This window comes from Notolepis coatsorum, assembly GCF_963971535.1.
Source record: "Notolepis coatsorum genome assembly, chromosome: 2".
Taxonomy (NCBI): domain Eukaryota; kingdom Metazoa; phylum Chordata; class Actinopteri; order Aulopiformes; family Paralepididae; genus Notolepis; species Notolepis coatsorum.
The window spans coordinates 196,688,989-196,711,958 of NC_140166.1; the positions used below are offsets into that span (position 1 = coordinate 196,688,989).

At 46.5% G+C, this 22,970-nt stretch overlaps 1 protein-coding gene across 1 annotated transcript in view; it reads left to right on the forward strand.

The window, feature by feature from the left end:
- Nucleotides 1-21,704, forward strand: part of faf1 (Fas (TNFRSF6) associated factor 1) — a 184,488-nt gene extending 162,784 nt beyond the window's left edge. Inside the window, exon 19 of the mRNA XM_084308912.1 lies at nucleotides 21,358-21,704. Coding sequence (XP_084165038.1) covers nucleotides 21,358-21,441 — 84 coding nt within the window. The 3' untranslated portion in view covers nucleotides 21,442-21,704. The remainder of the gene's footprint in view (nucleotides 1-21,357) is intronic.
- The last annotated feature ends 1,266 nt before the right edge of the window (nucleotides 21,705-22,970 follow it).

Below are 22,970 nucleotides of genomic sequence, written 5' to 3' on the forward strand. Positions count from 1 at the left end.
AATAGGGGGAGAGAGAGAGATGGAGGCGGGGGGTCATCAAAAGAGTGGTAGAAACAGAAATGAAAACAACCCTCAAAGCTCAAATATAGATTAATTGTACCTTATCATGTTAGACTGCAGGATATACAGTACAGTATATATATATATGTCATATGATGTCCATACATTTTTGGACATCAATATCATTTTCATAATTTTTCTCTGTACACCACCACAATTTTAAATGAAACAATCAATATGTGCTTTAAGTTTACATCTAATCAGATGAACGGTGTAGGAATTACAGTTTCTACATGTGTACAATTGGCTGCTCAGCTGTTCCATGGCCAGGTGTCTGTTATTCCCTCATTATTTACAGTGATTTTCAAGGAGCAGATTAAAGGTCTAGGGGTCATTTCAAGTGTTGTATTTTCATATATATACACACTTATATATAGTTGCTAATACCAGGGAGAGCATTTTCCAGCTAGATGCAAACAATTAAATATGACATCATAGAGCAGAACTGAGACTGTTGTCCTTTACCAGTCCCCTGTCCTCAGCAGAACTGAGACTGTTGTCCTTTACTAGTCCCCTGTCTTTAGAGCAGAACTGAGACTGTTGTCCTTTACCAGTCCCCTGTCCTCAGCAGAACTGAGACTGTTGTCCTTTACCAGTCCCCTGTCCTCAGCAGAACTGAGACTGTTGTCCTTTACCAGTCCCCTGTCCATACAGCAGAACTGAGACTGTTGTCCTTTACCAGTCCCCTGTCCATACAGCAGAACTGAGACTGTTGTCCTTTACCAGTCCCCTGTCTTTAGAGCAGAACTGAGACTGTTGTCCTTTACCAGTCCCCTATCTTTAGAGCAGAACTGAGACTGTTGTCCTTTACCAGTCCCCTGTCCATACAGCAGAACTGAGACTGTTGTCCTTTACCAGTCCCCTGTCCTCAGCAGAACTGAGACTGTTGTCCTTTACCAGTCCCCTGTCCATAGAGCAGAACTGAGACTGTTGTCCTTTACCAGTCCCCTGTCCTCAGCAGAACTGAGACTGTTGTCCTTTACCAGTCCCCTGTCCTCAGCAGAACTGAGACTGTTGTCCTTTACCAGTCCCCTGTCTTTAGAGCAGAACTGAGACTGTTGTCCTTTACCAGTCCCCTGTCCATAGAGCAGAACTGAGACTGTTGTCCTTTACCAGTCCCCTGTCCTCAGCAGAACTGAGACTGTTGTCCTTTACCAGTCCCCTGTCCATAGAGCAGAACTGAGACTGTTGTCCTTTACCAGTCCCCTGTCCTCAGCAGAACTGAGACTGTTGTCCTTTACCAGTCCCCTGTCTTTAGAGCAGAACTGAGACTATTGTCCTTTACCAGTCCCCTGTCTTTACAGCAGCACTGAGACTGTTGTCCTTTACCAGTCCCCTGTCCTCAGCAGAACTGAGACTGTTGTCCTTTACCAGTCCCCTGTCCTCAGCAGAACTGAGACTGTTGTCCTTTACCAGTCCCCTGTCCATAGAGCAGAACTGAGACTGTTGTCCTTTACCAGTCCCCTGTCTTTAGAGCAGAACTGAGACTGTTGTCCTTTACCAGTCCCCTGTCCATAGAGCAGAACTGAGACTGTTGTCCTTTACCAGTCCCCTGTCTTTAGAGCAGAACTGAGACTGTTGTCCTTTACCAGTCCCCGGTCCTCAGCAGAACTGAGACTGTTGTCCTTTACCAGTCCCCTGTCTTTAGAGCAGAACTGAGACTGTTGTCCTTTACCAGTCCCCTGTCCATAGAGCAGAACTGAGACTGTTGTCCTTTACCAGTCCCCTGTCCATAGAGCAGAACTGAGACTGTTGTCCTTTACCAGTCCCCTGTCTTTAGAGCAGAACTGAGACTGTTGTCCTTTACCAGTCCCCTGTCTTTAGAGCAGAGCTGAGACTGTTGTCCTTTACCAGTCCCCTGTCCTCAGCAGAACTGAGACTGTTGTCCTTTACCAGTCCCCTGTCCTCAGCAGAACTGAGACTGTTGTCCTTTACCAGTCCCCTGTCCATAGAGCAGAACTGAGACTGTTGTCCTTTACCAGTCCCCTGTCCATAGAGCAGAACTGAGACTGTTGTCCTTTACCAGTCCCCTGTCCTCAGCAGAACTGAGACTGTTGTCCTTTACCAGTCCCCTGTCTTTAGAGCAGAACTGAGACTATTGTCCTTTACCAGTCCCCTGTCTTTAGAGCAGAACTGAGACTGTTGTCCTTTACCAGTCCCCTGTCCTCAGCAGAACTGAGACTGTTGTCCTTTACCAGTCCCCTGTCCTCAGCAGAACTGAGACTGTTGTCCTTTACCAGTCCCCTGTCCATAGAGCAGAACTGAGACTGTTGTCCTTTACCAGTCCCCTGTCTTTAGAGCAGAACTGAGACTGTTGTCCTTTACCAGTCCCCTGTCCATAGAGCAGAACTGAGACTGTTGTCCTTTACCAGTCCCCTGTCTTTAGAGCAGAACTGAGACTGTTGTCCTTTACCAGTCCCCTGTCCTCAGCAGAACTGAGACTGTTGTCCTTTACCAGTCCCCTGTCTTTAGAGCAGAACTGAGACTGTTGTCCTTTACCAGTCCCCTGTCCATACAGCAGAACTGAGACTGTTGTCCTTTACCAGTCCCCTGTCCATAGAGCAGAACTGAGACTGTTGTCCTTTACCAGTCCCCTGTCTTTAGAGCAGAACTGAGACTGTTGTCCTTTACCAGTCCCCTGTCTTTAGAGCAGAACTGAGACTGTTGTCCTTTACCAGTCCCCTGTCCTCAGCAGAACTGAGACTGTTGTCCTTTACCAGTCCCCTGTCTTTAGAGCAGAACTGAGACTGTTGTCCTTTACCAGTCCCCTGTCCATACAGCAGAACTGAGACTGTTGTCCTTTACCAGTCCCCTGTCTTTAGAGCAGAACTGAGACTGTTGTCCTTTACCAGTCCCCTGTCTTTAGAGCAGAACTGAGACTGTTGTCCTTTACCAGTCCCCTGTCTTTAGAGCAGAACTGAGACTGTTGTCCTTTACCAGTCCCCTCAAGTTTCAAGTTCAAGTTTCTTTAATAGTTGTCATACAGAAGTACAGAATACTTTTGTACAAAATGCTTCTTACTGTTGCGCTCCAGAGACTGTGCAAGACAAGATAAGTATGAAATAAAAACATAGTAAAATTAGAAGTAAAAAAAAGAGGTCACAGTGTTCAGTTTAGACATATGTACAATGTTCGATGCAGAATAGACGTAGTTACCATACAATATACAATACTGTGCAGTGTACTAATATACAATACTATATAGTGCAAGGCAGAAATGGAGAAATGGGACGAGGTGCAATTTAGGTACAATTCACAGTAGGTGTACGAGTTGTAGTGCAAATCCTTTATCAATAAATATAAAGTGTAAGTGTGTTTGTGTGATCTAAAGTGTGGAGAGTGGGTGCTGCAGTGTGTTGTTTGTTTGAGTGAGTGTGTGCGTGTGGGTGTGTGTGCTGTGTGCATTTGATGGTTGTTGCATAGTGATTATTGTTCGTTTAGCGATTATTGTTCGTTTAGCAGCCTGATGGCCTGGGGATAGAAGCTTCTTCTGAGTCTTTCTGTGCTCGCCTTAAGACTCCGGTATCGCTTTCCTGACCGCAGCAGTTCAAAGAGGCAGTTGTTCGGGTGGCTCGAGTCCTTAATAATTCTCTTAGCCTTCCCCTTGCACCGCTTGTTGTAAATGTTCTGGAGGGTGGGAAGCCCCCCTCCAATTGTGCGTTCGGCTGAACGTGTCACTCTTTGTAGTCTGCTACGGTCTTGTGCAGTGCTATTCCCAAACCAGGAGGTGATGTTGCCAGTCAGGATGCTCTCTATTGTACATGAGTAGAAGTTCCTAAGGATCTTCTGACTGACTTGGAACTTCCTTAGGCGCCTGAGGAAGTAGAGGCGTTGTCGTGCCTTCTTCACAACACTGTCAATGTGTGTGGTCCATGTCAAGTCCTCGTATATGTGGGCTCCGAGGTACTTGAAACTGTTCACTCTCTCAACCGGTGCCCCGTCGATGCTGAGGGGGCTGTAGTCCTTGACCCCCGACCTCCTGAAGTCCACAATCATCTCTTTTGTTTTGCTGACGTTCAGGGAGAGGCAGTTCTCCTGACACCACTGTGACAGGTTCTCTACCTCTTCCAGGTAGGCCCTTTCGTCGTTGGCAGAGATCAGGCCCACCACTACTGTGTCATCAGCAAATTTGATGATGGTGTTGCTGTTCCGCTGTGCTACGCAGTCATGTGTGTACAGGGAGTAGAGGAGGGGGCTCAGAACACAGCCCTGGGGGGCCCCTATGTTGAGCGTGATGGATGAGGAGGTGCAGTTGCCGGCTCTTACCACCTGGGGTCTGCCCGTCAGGAAGTCCAAGACCCACTGGCACAGGTCATAGTTCAAGCCCAGGTCCCTGAGCTTGGCTATGAGTTTGGAGGGGACTATGGTATTGAATGCTGAGCTGTAGTCGATAAACAGCATTCTCACATAGTTCCCCTGCCTCTTGTCCAGGTGTGATGCTGCTGTGTGCAGCACATGGGCTATGGTGTCCTCCGTGGACCTGTTGGGGCGATATGCAAATTGCAGAGGGTCCAGGTTGATGGGGAGGGAGGAACAGATGTAGCCCTTCACTAGCTTCTCAAAGCACTTCATGGCTATGGAGGTGAGGGCTACAGGGCGGTAGTCGTTGAGGCAAGCGGGCGTAGATTTTTTGGGTACAGGGATGATGGTGGACTTCTTCAGACAGGTGGGGATGACAGCCTGTTCCAAGGACAGGTTGAAGATGTCAGTGAATACCGGGGCCAGTTGGTCGGCACAGACTTTTAGGACGCGGCCGGGGATGCCGTCCGGTCCTGCTGCCTTCCTGATATTCACTTTTTTAAAGATCCGTCTCACCTCATGCTCTGTTACCCTGAACACTGAGTCTCCATCAGCAGACCCCCCCCCCCCCCCCCATTGCCGTGGTTTGTAGGCTGGTGTTGTTATTCACAGCCTCAAACCTCGCATAGAAGGAATTGAGATCATTTGCTAAGGAGATGTCACTGTTCAGTTTGAGGGGGGTGCCTTTGTAGTCTGTCATTGTTCTGAGGCCCTGCCACATGCCTCTAGAGTCAGCCTGTTCAAACTGAAGTTCAACTTTATCCCTGTAACGCCGTTTTGCCTCTATTACTGCTCTCCTGACGTTGTATCTTGCCATCTTGTGTTCTTCCATGTTGCCTGTCACCAGCCCGGTGTTGTATGCTGATGTGCGCACTTTCAGAGCCTCACGGACGGATTTGTCTACCCAGGGCTTTTGATTTGGGTAGATTTTAATTTTGGTGGAGGGGATTGTTTCTTCTACCTGAGTACAGACATAGTCAATCACCGTTTCGGTGTATTCGTTAATATTGGCTGTGTTATCACGGAATACACTCCAGTCTGTGCATTCCAGTACAGCTTGGAGTGACTCCTCTGACGTCACGGCCCAATGCTTAACCTCTCGCGAGACCACCGGCGTTCGCTTGAGACTTTGTTTGTACTTTGGCAAAAGAAATATTGCGGCGTGATCGCTTTTACCGAATGGACTAAGAGCCTGTGACTTGTACCCATTCTTAAATTGCGAGTATACATGGTCTAATATGTTCTCGCCTCTGGTGGGACAGGTCACATGCTGATAGAAATTCGGCAGCACCTTTTTAAGACGCGCGCTGTTGAAATCGCCCAGAACCAAAATGGCAGCGTCAACATTAGCTGCCTGGAGTTTGTTTACCTCGTCGTGAAGTTTTGAAAGTGCGACCCCAGTGTTCGCGTGTGGTGGAATGTACACTCCGATGAGGATGATGGACGTTAACTCTCTTGGGAGGAAGAAGGGTCGACATTTTATCGTGATAAACTCCAGGTCTGGGGAGCAGTGGTTAGACAGTTCCTTTGTGTTGCCTAAATCGCACCACTCCTTGTTTATCATGAAGGCAATGCCGCCTCCCTTCGTCCTTAGTGACTCTTCTGCCGTCCGGTCCTATCGGAGAACGAAGAAGTGGTCTGCCGGTTCTATTGCGTGATTCGGGACATCTGGACTCAGCCAAGTTTCTGTGAAACAGAGGACGTTACAATCCCGAATGTCCCTCTGGAATTGGATCCGTGCTCTGATGTCATCCAGTTTATTTCCTATCAATTGCACATTGGCCAACAATATGCTGGGCAATGTGGTTCTGTGTCGTTTGGACCTCAGTCTGTTAGAGCTCAGCTGTCCATAGAGCAGAACTGAGACTGTTGTCTTTTACCAGTCCCCTGTCCATAGAGCAGAACTGAGACTGGTGTCCTTTACCAGTCTCCTGTCCTCAGCAGAACTGAGACTGTTGTCCTTTACCAGTCCCCTGTCCATAGAGCAGAACTGAGACTGTTGTCCTTTACCAGTCCCCTGTCGTTAGAGCAGAACTGAGACTGTTGTCCTTTACCAGTCCCCTGTCTTGAGACTGTTGTCCTTTACCAGTCCCCTGTCCATAGAGCAGAACTGAGACTGTTGTCCTTTACCAGTCCCCTGTCCTCAGCAGAACTGAGACTGTTGTCCTTTACCAGTCCCCTGTCCATAGAGCAGAACTGAGACTGTTGTCCTTTACCAGTCCCCTGTCCATAGAGCAGAACTGAGACTGTTGTCCTTTACCAGTCCCCTGTCTTTAGAGCAGAACTGAGACTGTTGTCCTTTACCAGTCCCCTGTCCATACAGCAGAACTGAGACTGTTGTCCTTTACCAGTCCCCTGTCCTCAGCAGAACTGAGACTGTTGTCCTTTACCAGTCCCCTGTCTTTAGAGCAGAACTGAGACTGTTGTCCTTTACCAGTCCCCTGTCTTTAGAGCAGAACTGAGACTGTTGTCCTTTACCAGTCCCCTGTCCTCAGGCAGGTGGGCTATAGGCTGCTCTACATTATAACTAGCACCCCTGCAGGAGACATCCACAGCTGTAATTGGCTCACCCAGAAATGTGAGTTCTGCCTGGGGGTCGTGCCTTATTCTAGTCCCAGTGGAACTGGATTGGTGTCGAGATTCAAAAAGTGTAATACCACACATTCAAAGTAGCTCCATATAGATTTAATACATACTCCTTTAATCGCCATATAGATTTAATATATACTCCTTTAATCACCATATAGATTTAGTATATACCGTAATTTTCGGACTATAAGGCGCACCTGAATATAAGCCGCAGCAGCTAAATTGAATGATGTGTACATATATAAACCGCACTGGACTATAAGCCGCAGGTGTTTTAATGTTTAATTATCATATGTAAGGGTTCGTGCACAGAGGGGATTGTTGGGAAAGAGATGGCTGTTTGAGGAAGCTCCCATTTATTAACATTTTTGTTTAAACAGTAACGGTAGCTAGGTACTAACGTTAGCTCACAGAACGATAGCCAGTTAGCCAGCACCAGCCTAGTACTAACGTTAGCTCACAGAACGATAGCCAGTTAGCCAGCACCAGCCTAGTACTAACGTTAGCTCACAGAGCGATAGCCAGTTAGCCAGCACCAGCCAGGTACTAACGCTAGATCACAGAACGATTGCCAGTTAGCCAGCACCTGCGAAATCGAATGCCAAACTGATGATATCAGGAGCTATCAGTAGCTATATAACATTAGACAACGCCTCATGCATTAATAAACTAAAATGAATAGTTCGTTGACTGGGTCATTTTGTTTAATGCTTCAGTTATGTTGAAAGAGGAGCTCTGAGCTGCTCATACACTAGACTCTTGCCGTAATGGTTTGTTGACGTGGGTCTGTGAGGGGGAGGAGGAGGGGCAAGGCTTGCACTGCTGCAGCAGATTTAGGAGTCTGATCTGACGGTCACAGAGCTGAGGGAGCGCTCTAATTATTATTATTCATAGAGACTCTCTAGCAATAATAATTATTACAGCCTCCATTTTTCGTGGACGAAAACTACACCAGACTAGATATCAATTTTCCCGAAATAACGCTACCTGCCTCGACAAAATCCGTGCATTGGTTATCCAGATACATGAATTATCATCTCAGAATAAGTGGCTTTGTACGCGTTTTAGCTTATCTTTTACAGCTTAAGTTTTGGGCAATTATTAGAGGCTCCATTTTTCGTGGCAGAAAAATACATCAGTCTATAGAAATAAATGCATTCGAACAAGAAACCAATGTATAGACATAGCAATGGCAAAAGAATTGCCAGGCCTAATGCATCTTGGGCTTGTAACGTGGCTTCATCTCGAAGTTTTCATCCACTGAGCCGTGAGGCTCAACATGCTTGTTTGGTTGAGGTCTGAACTTGCCAAATTGCCCATAAATATTGTTTTTGTGGGTATTGTCCAGTTGTTGCTGTATGTTTTTATCTGCCCAAAATTCAAGCAAGTGTGAAAGCATTACAGTAAGCTTGCACACCACGCCCCGCTCCGTCGTTGGGGACGCTGGTTCGCACCCGAGACCACCTACTCCAGCGGTCCATGTTTGGAGCGAATCAGCGTCTCCGGTGACGGGGGGGGGCGTTCTCATCACACCCTATTTTGGTGGGATCGCGCTCTGATTCAACCCTGAATGGCTAGTGTGAAAGCCACCTAAATACCAGGGAATCAGTTCCATTGGCAACCACACATGCTAACGCCATAACACTACCACCACCATGCTTCACTGATGAGGTGGTATGCTTTGGATCATGAGCAGTTACTCCATACTCTTCTCTTCCCATCATTCTGGTACAAGTTGATCTTTGTCTCATCTGTCCGTAGGATGTTGATCCAGAACTGTAGAGACTTTCTTTCGTTTTTTTGGCAAACTCTAATCTGGTCTCTCTGTTTTTGAGGCTCACCAATGGTTTACATCTTGTGGTGAACCCTCTGTATTCACTATGGTGAAGTCTTCTCTTGATTGTTGACTTTGACACAGATACGCCTACCTCCTGGAGAGTGTTCTTGATCTGGCCAACCGTTGTGAAGGGGTTTTTCTTCACCAGGGAAATAATTCCTCTGTCATCCACACACAGTTGTTTTCCATGGTCTTGATGAAAAGTGTGTTGATTGTCCAAATATTTATGGACCTGACTGTAGATTTGATATATATTCTTTTAATCACTATAGATTTAATATATATTCCATTAATCACCATATAGATTCATATATACTCATATGCCTCCTATAGTACCACATAAAAAATTTGACCTGAAAGCCCCCCCCCCCCCCCCCATAGTGTGTGTGTGTGTGTGAAGCCCACTGTAAATCCAACCACCTGCATGTATTATTTAGTGAATATTAATTAGCATAGGCCCAGTGTGTATACACTGTCAAGTGTGTCGGGATACAGTAGTCAGCACTAACACAAGTATTCTCCATGGCTTCTCTCCTGTAGCCAAGCAGCAGCCAGCTAGCTAGAAGTGTCATTAGAGGGCTGGGTCGCCACACTCTGTGCTAGCTAGCTAGCTAATGAGCACTGTTTTAACTACCCACTTAATTGCCTCTGGAAACAAAGATGAGATTTCCATTAATCAAAAGAGGTGTGTGTGTGTAGGGGGTGGTGTTGGGAAGAGGTGTGTGTGTGCACGTGCATGCGCATGTGCGAGTAGACTTGCCCAGGCAGTGTTCCCTCATCGTCTATTGGGACTTATGGGGCACAAACACCTCAAACTAGCACATGCACACATTTTATGCACAGCATGCATACACACACACATACACACACACGCACACACACACATCAATCACGTCACGATCACACACTTTCAACACATACACAGATATTTTCAAGCAAACACATGACATGCCCCGTTCACAACTTTGTCCCTTAAAGGATTCACTATTTATTTTTACTGGAGAGAGTAAACACGTTTTGAGACAAAGATAAAGATGATGAAATTCCAATGGAAACATGAGGAGGAGGATTAGGAGGCGAGAGAGGAGAGGAGTGTAGAAGGAACGTAGAAGAGGACAGTTCAAACTAAGATAAGATTTAATGAGAGAAAGGACTGGAGAGAGAAGAGGATAGAAGAAGACAAACTGAGAAGATATGAGAAAAAGGAGTGATTTGGGAGAGTGGTGGTGCTGGCAGTGTGTGGCTGTGAACCATGGGAAGAGAGAGCGGTGGTGCAGCCCCTCTGTTTAATCCTGCAGCTCTGTGTTGTAATTAAATGAAAGGGTGCACAGAGAGCCTCCATCTCAGCGACCAGGCGCTCACTGTTGCTCTGCCAGGATTACAGCATAGGCCACTATTGCCTTTTAAATATGCTACAAACAACTGTTTGAAACCTCCTTTTCAAAGTTTTCTGCCAGCCTTCGCGCAGTACAGAACTTTTCAGTACAGTTCAGTTCGTCTCTGTACTCTCATCATCCCATATGGGGAAACTCTGCTTGCAGTCAGTATACAGGACAAACAACAGAAGTGTGAAGCAGTGGAAGTTGTTTTAATTAATTTGATCTATTTAATATTATTATTACTAGCAGTTGCGAATGTGTTTCTTGTTCCCTCAGCAAATCAAATCAAATTAATTTGTAAGGACCGACGACACACGTTAATGTCCCCATGGGCCGGACACATCTTTTTATAATTTCTTTTTAACTTACATTTTTTTTTTTTTACATTTATAGACATACAACGCAGTGACATCCATACCATAACAACATACAGACATGGGTCCCTTGAATATGGCCTCGTTCAGCCGCCTAGACCCCCATGAGAGGGACCCCTCCCGCCATCCACCCCTAGAAACCGGGCTCCCCCACATCCCAGGTCCGTCCCACGCAGGGCTGAGCACTCAGCGACACGGGTCCCTTGAATTTGATTGGGCCAGGCCCAGTAGAGGGGCGAGGGGTGGTACTCCCCCACCGAGCCAAGCCCGCTACCTCCCATGCCACCAAGCACCCCACCTCACGCACAACGAACCCCCAACCCACGAGACCCCACTCTCCCGGGCCAAACCGTGGAAAAGATGGCCCCTCCCCCCTGACATTCCCCCCCTGAGTTAAGCCCGTAGAACTCCCCCATATCCCAGGCTGATGCGCGCAGGGCCGGGCCCCCAGCGACACGGGTACCTTGAATCAATTGGGCCAGGCCCAGTAGAGGAGAGGGAAGGAGACTCCCCCCCACTGAGCCAAGCCTGTTACTTCCCATGCCACCGAGAGCCCCACCCCACGCCCACCAACCCCGCAACACACAGGACCCCCCTGGGCAAAGCTCAGCCCCCCGACATTCCCCCCCCTGAGTCAAGCCCGTAGAACTCCCCCATATCCCAGGCCGATGCACGCGGAGCCGGGCCCCCAGCGACACCAGTACCTTGAATCAATTGGGCCAGGCCCAGCAGAGGAGAGGGACAGATTCTCCCCCCCCCACGAGCCCAGCCCGTTACTTTCCATGCCACCGAGAGCCCCACCCCACGCCCACCGACCCCGCAACACACAGGACCCCCCCGGTCAAAGCTCAGCCGCTCTGACCCCCACAAGAGAAACCCCTCCCTCCCGCCCTCCTCCCCGAGAAACAGAACACCCCCATATCCTGGTCCACCATGCGCAGAGCCGAGCACCCAGAGCCCCCACCCGCCCCCGACCGCAAGCCCCCCGGCCCACGAGAACCACAAGCCCAGACCCGCTGAAGGCCCAAGCACCACGCCTCAATGGCCCCCCGCGCCCCCAAGCCCGGTGCCAGCCCGGTGACCATACCGCCTAGGCCACGGCGGCCGAGGGCCCCAGGAAACCCCACCGATCCCACAACATGCAAGGCCCCCCCTCCCCCGGCTCGAACCGCCGGAACGATGTCCCCCTCCCCCTGGCATTCCCCCCCACTGAACTCAGCCTGCCCACCTCTGTACCTCCCATGTCACCAATATCACTATATACATTTATGAAAAAATTAAATTGACAACACATTAAGAAAAAATTTAATGAAGATCAAATAAGTCTTATGATTAGCACTCTTTCCCACATTGGCGGTTTGGAGGGGAATCAGCTCTCCCACTGGAGAAGCCCCCCTCCTTGAGACAGAGATACCCCCTAAAGGAGATTCTCCAAGCCTCTCTTCATGTCCAACATTTTTAATTCTTGTCCTTCTCAATTGTCCATGTGCACCCCAACAACAGCCTGTTCAAGCTGCTGCGGTCAGGCAACGCCTACGTACACACGCAACGGGAACAGAGAGACTTCGGCTCAGCTTCTTCCCTCAGGCCATCAGAACACTGAACTCTCCACTAGGGCTGACCTTCGAAGCTTTTTTTGGCAATCGAAGCTTCGGGGCCGAGTTTCGATTTTAATTCAAAGCTTCGGAAAAAAATTAAAATTAAATTAAAAAAAATATATTTTTTTATTTTTATTTTTATTTTTATTTTTTTATCTTATGTTGTGGGACTTGTACAGCACTTTCATAAACTTTGTTGTTTTTAAATGTGCTCTATAAATAAAGTGGGTTGGATTAATTAATTAAGTAGCCCCTTTCGTGACTGAGCCAACAAGGTTTCACTCGGCTGTGTGATTTAATTCAAGGTGGATCGCTGTTGTCGTTTGAACAACTTCAGATTTCATGGGAACTACCAATCCCCCAAATCAAGAATGTTTAAGATGAATGAAGTAAGATTTTGATTATTTGAAATATGGCCTGTGTAGACTAAACTATGCACAGAATTATGTCAGTCTACAAGGTCCGGATTCTACATGGTCCGGCAATGTAGACCTTGTAGACTCCACTACAGACCAATTATCGGTGAATGTTCATGCATTTTTAAGAAGGGCAACTTCCACAAAAAAACAAAGAACTCACCAAAACATCTCAGTAGCACCTTATCTAAATTTTATTTCCTATTTTGTTTATTCATCCCAGTATCTTTCTTTCTTATGTGTGGAATTCTACAAGGCATGTAGGTGTATATGTATTTGAGGATGATATCCTTCAAACAGGCAATAGTGATGATATAATTTGGGCAGTGCTCAGCTGGGTTACTTTCCTCCAGTGTATTTGTCCCCCGGCCCCACCCAATGGCCCCATGCGCGCGCGCGCACACACACACACACACACACACACACACACACACACACACACACACACACACACACACACACACACACACACACACACACACACACACACACACACACATTTACATTTAGTCATTTAGCTGACGCTTTTATCCAAAGCGACTTACAAGTTCTGTACGACAAGACAGCAAGAAGGGTACAACTATCAGCTGAGTAACAATGTTTATCAAAGTGTTGCGTGTTACAGTGTAGGTTCGTTTATTAGGAAAAGTGCATGACAGTAAGGTTAGTCACGGTTAGATTTTTCTTTTTTTTCCTTTTTTTTCTTTTTTTTTTACTCATTTCAGATAATGGTTGAAGAAGTGAGTCTTTAGTCGACGGCGAAAAATTGGACGGGATTCGGCTGTCCTAACTGGGATGGGTAGTTCTCACACACACACACACACGCACACACACACACACAAATCGAAGTAAAAAAAGAAAAATTGAAAAAAAAAATTATCTTTTTTTTTTTTTTTTAAACTTCGATTTTTTTTTTAATGTTCGAAGCTTGTGCCATCGAACGAAGCTTCGAAGTATTTAAGACAGCCCTACTCTCCACACACAAGTACACATGAGCACACACACATACACACACAACACACATGCTGCAACTTTAACTGCCGATCGGTGGAAATAACTCGAAAAAACAACATGATTTGGACATATATACTATTATACAACCTGGAAATAGATCGGGCATTTCAACATCCCATAATCGAAAACTGTCTACTCGACGCTGATCGCCCAACGGCCCGAGGAGACTGGGGTGAGTTTTAGCGTGTAGTTTTAGCGTGTTCGATATAAACTGCTATGATGAACATATGACCCACATTAGATGAATGGTATAACGTTGCCCACGGAATTATAAACGCCCCCTCGCCCATCCGGTCAACATCAGATGACGTGTAGTAAATTCTAGAAGTACGTCCAGTTGAAATTTTTTATCTCGCACAGATTCCTACCAAACTGTATTTGATCATCAATATAATGCATTTGGGGCTATAAATCACGTTCTGGAGAAAGCTGCAGAAAGAGATGAAAACATACTTATACTTTAGACCATATTTTAGTATGAATATGTGAATGAAAAAGTTTAACGTTGCTACACCATGAACAATACATATAGGACATTGAATGGGCCCTAATAATGGCAATCTAGCAATTGAATTTAAAAAGTTATAGCCCTGCAAAGAAGGGGAACTTCTCCATGTTAAATAGAGCTGGCAAGGGATGGTATATCATGAATTTAACCTTGGGCAATCAAAGTGTTTGTGATGACATGACTGCAAAAAAAATAAATAATCTTTTTTTGGGAAATCTTTATTATTATTTTTTTTTAATTATCTGGGGGGCCTCAACATATCATCCAGCGGGCCACAATTGGCCCGCGGGCCGCGAGTTTGAGACCCCTGCTTTAAACTAAATGGAAAAGTCACTAAAGGAATGAGGAATATAAAAGTCACTTTAAGGAAAGAACAGATGTGGTTCTTGTATAGTATAGTTTAGATATAGCATAATGACGGAGTTAAAATTGTATATTGTATGGTAGTGTACATAGGAACCAGTGCCTTCTCAGGAATTTTGCATGTCTATTTTTAATCATGCACATCTTATGTCTTCTTATTACCTGTTTTTTTTATGTCTATTTTATTATTGTATTATTGCACAATCGATGCAGGCAGGACTACCCGCATTTTACTGTATGCCCTGGTATGTATGTGACAAATAAAACTCTTGAATCTCCACCTTTGGCCTTGCTGGTTTACTCTGTCGGTACTGCAGCAGGTCTGATTAGCACAAGCTTTACAGATGTTTAGGAAACTACCCTTAGCTTAGAACAATTAGTGTTTCAGTTTTCAGTTTTCCATTCAATATTTCCCCCCTGGTCTGTAACTGGATGTTCTCAAACCCACCATATTAGTCTCACAAGTGTTTCCTCCACAGACCTGCGGTGAACATGTTTAGACTCCTGGCATGATACCCGGTCAGGTTGTTCCAGTCAGCAATCAGTTGGTTCTGCTTCCAGACACCCAAACACACTCTAACCGTGATATTATTCTTCTCACTGTGTGAGCGATACTGTACTCTCTTCCTGGTGTCCCCTTACCGTGATCCATCCCCCAGCTCTACTGTACCTCAATCAAACGGTAGAGCTGCGTGTGAATCATGGGGACGAATCATTCGCAGACAAAACTTAACCGGGCAGAGAAAATAAACATTTGCCATCGAAGAAGCTGCATGTTGTACTGAAATAGATTTGACATCTGTTCTACCGCTGGGGTTTTTCCCAGTGTCTGAAAGATCGGTTTGACAGTAAGAACTATTGCAGTTTATTGTTATAGTCGTTTAATTCATTGTGGGTTCCTGAACAACGTCCTCACAATATCCTGTCTGGGTATCGCTCACCAATACACCCACATTGTAATTGTATTGTAATCACTCATGTCTAGTGTTTGTGTGCGTCCGTCTGTCCATAACCACAATCATTTGGGCTTTTCGCATCCGTTTTGGCTCAAACCTGGTACTGTGGATACTAGGTTGACTGATTAGGACCAAGATGGCAACCGGAAAAATTTCCAACCATGGGATGGTAGTTAGGGACACCAGGTCTACGTTAACCCCACGATATTATGAGTCTCCTCCGTCTACTTGCTATTCTCCTACATGTCTGTGACTGGGGGGCAGGTTTATAGATTGACATGTGTGATATAGTGTGGGTGGTGTATCTCTCTGGGGTGCCAGGCTAGTTTACCTCTGTGGCAGTGGAGCCGGAGACCTTTATAGCTCTATGGCATTTTGCCCCATCTCTGAACACAACCACTTATTGTGCTTGTGTGTGTGTGTGTGTGCTTGTGCGTTTGTGTACGTGTTTGCCTTGGCTCCGTCCTAGGCCGTGTATATATTCGCCTATAGCGAGGAGCAGACGTCTCTCTCCTCTTCCTCTCTTGAAGTTAAAAGCTGTTCTCTTCATCCGTTTCCCCGGGGATCACACCCCCCCCACTCTCGCCCCTCTGCTCCTCCTCCAACTTTCCCTCTCCCCCCCCCCCCCCCCCCCTGTTTCCTCTCCTCTTCCTGTCCTCTCTCTCTCTCTCACTCCTGGCAGTGCAGTCTGTCCAAATTCTCCCTCCATTTCTCATTCTCTTTCTACTTGTCTTTACCCTTGGCCCTCTATCCCTTTCTCCTTAGCCTCCCTCCACCCCCTACCCCCCCCTCCCGCCTTCCTCTTCTCCTTTCACTCTTGTTCCCCATGTCTTTCTTGTCCCCCCCCCCCCCCCCCCCCCGTCTGCCTCCCCGTCCAGCCTGGGCCGTGCGGTCGGCGTTCCCTTTTGAAGTGATGTGTTGTGTTCTGTTCTGCCGTGTTCACGCCCCTGCGCTACGTGTTGTCACTGCTCCTGGCACCAGATAATGATCTCCCACAGCTTTTGTAATTGGCCAAATAAACACTTGACAACACTAGTTTAAAACAGACAAGCTATTTGGTTTTAATTAACATAGTAGGGCCAGTAATGGCTTCATTAAAAATGCGTTGTTTCAGCTGTGCGTTTGATTATGTTGGAAACGGACATCTCCAGAGCCTGTGTTTATTTTCTTTCTTTCTCTTTTCGTTCATGCCTCCCCTCGGCTGTTATCAGTGTGTTTTATTCATTTGGACGAAGTGATTTGTAATTCCAAACTATTTATTTTGAACTTCACCTGTAATGTTAATTACATTATGTTAACCGGAAATCAGTTATTTTGGTAATGATTATTAAAGCTAGGTCAATATTAGCCTGTTATTTTTCTCTGTCAATGTGTGGCGACAGCTTGTCTACAATACATCCAAGTATAGTTGTGTTTGTTTTCATACAATTCTTTCGAGATAAATAATAGATAATATAATAATAATAAAGATTGCCTTGAAATGCCATCTCTTTCATTTGGTTCCAGGTTTCAATATAAAATATGATGGCGTTGAATTTCTTTTTTGTTTATTTTTTTTACATTTATAATATTTTTTTTACATTTTTATGGCATTTTCTGCTTTATTGTGGATAGGACAGTCAGAGAGGAAATTGGATGAAGAAATGGGGGAGGACATGCAAGTCCTGGGCCGGATTCGAACCCAGGATGTTGCGCGTACGCTGCAAGCGCAGCTACGTGGTGCGCCGCCAAGGCGCCTCTGCATTTATTTTTTTTATTTTTTTTGTATCTACTTTTTTCTCCCATTTTCTATTTTTCTCCCATCCCAATTTCGTATCGTCCAATTCTACCCTCCCCTGTCTCGAACGTTGTTAGGCCATGCCTCCCACAAGCCGGCTGCAATGTGGACTAAGCCTTACATCACGTGTCCCCTCCGGTACTCGAGGAAGCAGCCGTCGCATCTTTTCACCTGCACAGCGCGATCTCTCAGCGTCGGGGTCTGCGTTTGGAGGGCACGCCGCCCCCGTCGCTTCCTGATTCTGCTGCGCAGGCGCACCAACCGACCTGTAGGAGTCGCTGTCCACAACGTCCGATCCCCACCCATCAGCTTCCCACCCCCTAATACTGCCAATTGTTTTTTTTTTTTTTTTTCTTTTTTCCCCTCCATTTTTCCTCCGATTTTCTCCCCATCCCAATGTTAGTCGTATGCCAATTCCCAGTCCCTTCCTGGTCGCTGCGCTTTACCCCCTACAGTCAGATCATATGGGAGAGTGGAGGCTACCACGTGCTTCCTCCGACACACGTCCAGCCAATCACCGCTTCTTTTCACCTGGCAGCGCGGATTCTCACTGAGAGGGCGTAGCGTGTGGGAGGACCACACTATCCCCCTCACGTCCAATCCGCGCTTAGCAGGCGCCCCGACCGAACTGTAGGAGTCGCTGTTTACAACGACCCGGACCCACCCCGCCAGCTTCTCCCACCCTCTGATACAGCCAATCGTATCAGTGCAGACGGCCAGCCAAGCTGGTGACAACCCCGGAGCTGTGAGCTGGATTCGAACAGGCAAATCCAACTCAGCTCCGGGGCTGGTGACGAACGCAATCTCCGCTCGACCACCTAACCGCCCTCTAATACTGCCAATTGTATTAGTATGAACGACCAGCCAAGCTGATGGCAATGCGGAGAGCTGGGCTCGAACCCAGCGTCTCCTGCATTGGTGGTGAGCGCCTTGCCCACTGCACCACCTAGCCGCCCCGGCATTGAATTCTTAATGACAATATTACAACAGGTGATTATATTATTTTATATTGGCCAGCTACATGCCAGCCATGCAGAATTCAATCAGATTATTATTCAGTCAAAATTATGAATTTTCCCTTCGGAAATTGATGAATCCAAAACGTAAGGATACTTTTTTCCCTTGCAATCATCTACAATATTTTGACCGTTCAGTGCATCATCAAATAGTGCATCATTTAACATAATTGATCATCATAGACACTTCAATAATCCATGTAATAATTGGCATTTCAGAAGCATCCGACTGTCAATTTCTCCCATCTTAATTGATTGATACCAAGCGTCTTCGCCAAACCGCAATGCAGAGGTCTCGCTTGTGTCTATATGCCTGCATGGCCGTGTTTAGGAGCAGGCGGGGAGAATATGGCCGAGGCAGAGCGGCGGAAAAACAACAGCCCTTGTTTGTTGACAGATGCCTCCGCGCTTATGGTCTGTTAATTGGATAACAATGTAAACAACCACCGATGGCGCCGTCTTTCCTGTGTCAGTGTGGCATCTTGTTTCTCTGCTTTTCTCTCTGCAAGAAGTCAGACGCTCTGCTTCTCCTCTCCTCCTCCCTCCCTAGTGCACTCGCTCGCGCGCACACACATACACGCACACGTATACACACACAGACACTCAATTACTCTGCTTACACACACACACACACCTACTACACCTGCTCCACCCTACAGTCTCATTTACTCCTACCTGATGCTGTGGTGTCATAACAGCCTGTCGGGTTCATTAGCATGGCAGCCATTTGCGAAGCGCGCCTCCCGAGGTGGGAAGAGGAGCCGTGCAGCCGCAGGGATGTAACACACATAAAACACACACACACACACGCATAACACACACACACACATGACACGCCATTTCATTACGCATCACACTATATTTCCCCCCCTGCAGTGCTATGAGGTGGTTAACTAGCTGAGGTGCGTTAGGTTGATGTGACAGCCCCTCCCTGCCGCCCCGGGCTCCCCAGGATCCCGCTGAGAAGTCAAGAGTCTAAATGACACGTTGAAATGAGGACAAGGAGCTGAAAGAGACGGGAGTCAAAGACGCTGCCACTGGCGTGACATTTCCAACCACCTCTCTGATGCCGGTTCATCCTCCTCCCAAGTTTTAAAGAAATGCTGTCGTCATATTGAAAGGGCTACTGCTGTATGAAGACTCGCATAATCACATGTAAGCGGTATTAGGAGCCACTGGAACCAGATCCAAGGTTGTTTAGGACCAGAGCAGACTATGTAGACTGGTAATGGACTGCATTCATATACAACGCTTTTATCTAAAGCGCTTTAAAACCTATGCCTCACATTCACCCATTCACTCACACATTCACACACCGACGGCGGAGGCGACCATACAAGCCGACCTGCTCATCGGGAGCAGTTAGGGGTTAAGCGTCCTGCTCAAGGACACTTCGACCGGAATCGAACCAGGAACCTTCTGATTACCAGATGGCTGCTCTACCTCCTGAGCTACCGTCACATTCAGCCTGTGAAAGACTGCTACTCAACTGGACCCATCTGTGGGTTGTCAGTGGTGTTCCCTTAGGCTGGGTATCTGTGGGTTATGGGATGTTATCTTAGGCAGGGTATCGGCTGTGGGTTATGAGTTGTTACCTTCTTTGTTAGTGGTGCCAATAAATTATACCAAGATTTGATACCGATACCAAAACTATACAACCCCCCCCCCCCCCCCCCCCTCCCCATACCTACTTTACTGTATTAGCCAATCAGAAGAAACGGCCAATCACAAGCCTTGTATCTTGGAACAAGCATGCTTATTGGCTCACTGATGAGATTAACTACTTACGTACTGAAATTTGGTATTGAGTGACATAGCATTTTCCGATACTCAATTTGAAGCAATTTGATCTATACAGTATACCATAAAAGTATAAAATTTCAATATGTTACCCACAATTTAAAGCTTATGTAAATAGATTATATCTGCATTGTGTTATTTATATACACAGTATAGTATGTCCGTATGTATGCAAGAGATTTTGATTGTGGTGCCCTGAACACCTCTAAATTAAAAAGCTTTTGTTATGCTTACAGTAACAAAGAGCGATGGAGATGGTGTTGTCTTTGCAAAAGGCCCAAAGCTTTAGGCCAAGTTCTGATTAAGTCCACGTTCAGCATTCACGTCTCATTCGCTTCATTAGAAGGTCCCGGTGACTATCAAGTCAGTTTGACCTCTACCGCGCTCGGCTTGCCCTTTGACCTTCTGGAGCAGGTAGCGGTGCGGCCCTGCAAGCTGCTTAATTACCCCAGCAGGGGGGTTAGAATAGGAGCCCTAATCGGAGGGGCTGACACCACAGGATAAGCCCCGGACAACTCTCTGCGTCACACAGCCTCACGGTCACACGGCCCAGGTGTTAGAACCGGCCCTATGTAACACAACCCCTCCGGTGATTATCTCACATAAGCTAGGAGGCCCACAGGCTGGGTGTCCGTGTGTCCATCTTAAACAGCATAGGTCAGAGCCCCTTACGTCAACATGGCTAACTCAATCTGCTACGTTGTGGGTGGCATTGCATTATTCCCGTGCTTCCTTAAGAGAACGACTGTCCTCATGAGTATTAATACGCTGTTTCTTAACCTCCTTCACCTCTTACACCACCGCAACGTTACTGTTTGACCTTTTATAAGTGGGGAAATTAGTGATTGTTATCGGGCGGAAAACATGCACATACTACACTGCTCTCCCACCCGCCTAACCCCCCCCCCCCCCCAGACACACACACACACACACACACACATATATACACACATACACACACACTACACACATTGACCAAGACCAAGATAGACCCGTCCTGTAAACCTCTGTGGTTTGGTCTGGACTTCAGCCTTTTTTAAAGGAAAACAAACCTGATGGACCTCTTAGGGAAACCAAGTGCTGGCCGCTCAGATTACTGCCTCTCCATCCAGCCTTTTAAACATGATGTTAGAATAACACACACACACACACACACACACACACACACACACACACACACACTACTCTCTCCTGGAGATTGGCTGGAAGGGATATATACACCGAGACATTCACAGAGGGAGTTCACACCGTTTTCAATGTCCGAATGTGAGGTATCAAGATTTCTAATGTGTTCCCTCCCCATTTCTCTCTCACCCTCGCTCTGTGTATCTCTCTCTCTCTGTATCTCTCTCTCTCTGTATCTCTCTCCAGATCACCCAGATGGATCCAGAGTCTACTCTATTGGAGGCCAAGTTGCATCCTCAGGAGACTCTGTTCCTGGAGCCTAAAGAGTAGGACTGGGCTGCTGCTTCGCTGTGGGACTGACTGACTGACTGACTGACTGACTGACTGACAGACTGGACTCGCACACTAGTCACCTAGAATGGGTCCCACGTATACACATACACACACACACACACACACACATACACACACACACACACACACACACACACACACACACACACACACACACCCCACCCTCTCAGACATACATGAACACACCGGAATGCACACAGATGTGCGCACACACACACACAGACACACACTCATGCAATTGCATACACCAACACTAAGCTTCTCTGCTCTCAGCCTGTTCGTGGTACATGAATGCCTAGTGTACACGTAATGCACAGAGAAGCAAAGACAGTATCCCAAGCACACAGCCAAACTCTCTCTCTCTCTCTCCCTCTCCTCTCTCTCTCTCTCTCTCTCTCTCTCTCTCTCTCTCTCTCTCGCTCTCTGCTGTGTCATGGTATTTCTCTGCCTCACACAAACACAACACAGTATGATAAATAAAAGAAACTGAGTAGACGAAACATTGTCACGCAAAAGAAAAACTAAAACAAAAAAAATAATAATAAAATTAAATAAAAAGACTCTTACCCACCCTCCACGTTCGACACACCGAGGCTGCTTTTTTTAGACCATGGTTTTTTGTGTTTGAATAAAGAAATGCTAAAAGAAAAAAAATGATAAACTATAAACAAAAACGGCAAGAAGAAAATGTGACCTGGAGAAGGCTGGACTATCTGCACCTGTGTTGAGCCTCGGGTCCCCTGCCTCCCTCGCGCTGCCACCCCCCCCAACCCTATGCAGCCTACAGTGACCCCAGCCCCCTACCTCTCCACCCCCCCTTCTCCATTATCGGCCAGAGAGACTGGACAACACCCCCGTTCCTAGGATCTGCCCTCCTCCTCCTCCTCCTCCTCCTCCTGGTCTGCTGCTCCACAAGCCAACCAACTGCTCCTTTTTGTTCGGTTTTCTTTCTTTTTTTTTTTTTCTTGATCCCTTTTTAAGTTTGATGCTGTATTAGTTTTAGTTTGATATACATTATATAAAATATATATGAACATCATGGATCTGTCTCGACCAGCAGTCTGTTGAAACATGTGCACACACACGCACACACACAGTATTTCTAATGAATGTTGCTTTGTGTGTCTGAACTGTTTTCAGTCTTGTTTCATACAAGGTTTTGTAAAATATTATACTCGATGCATAGTAGTAGTAATAATAATATAATCGTATTGGGGAATGGAGTAAACACAACATCTTGTTTCATCTACATTAAATATTAACACATTCCCTGCCACGGTTATATCCTTTAATGTAGGCTCACTGCCACCACTCTAAGCCTATGGAGATTTTCACCTTTGCAGGGCTATAACTTTTTAAATTGTATTGCTAAATTGACATTACTATGGCCCATTCAACATCGATTATCTATCGTTCAGGATGTAGGAACGTTATACTTTTTCATTCATAGATTCTTCCAAAAATACCTTCTAGAATATAAGTATGTTTTTATCGTTTTCTGCAGT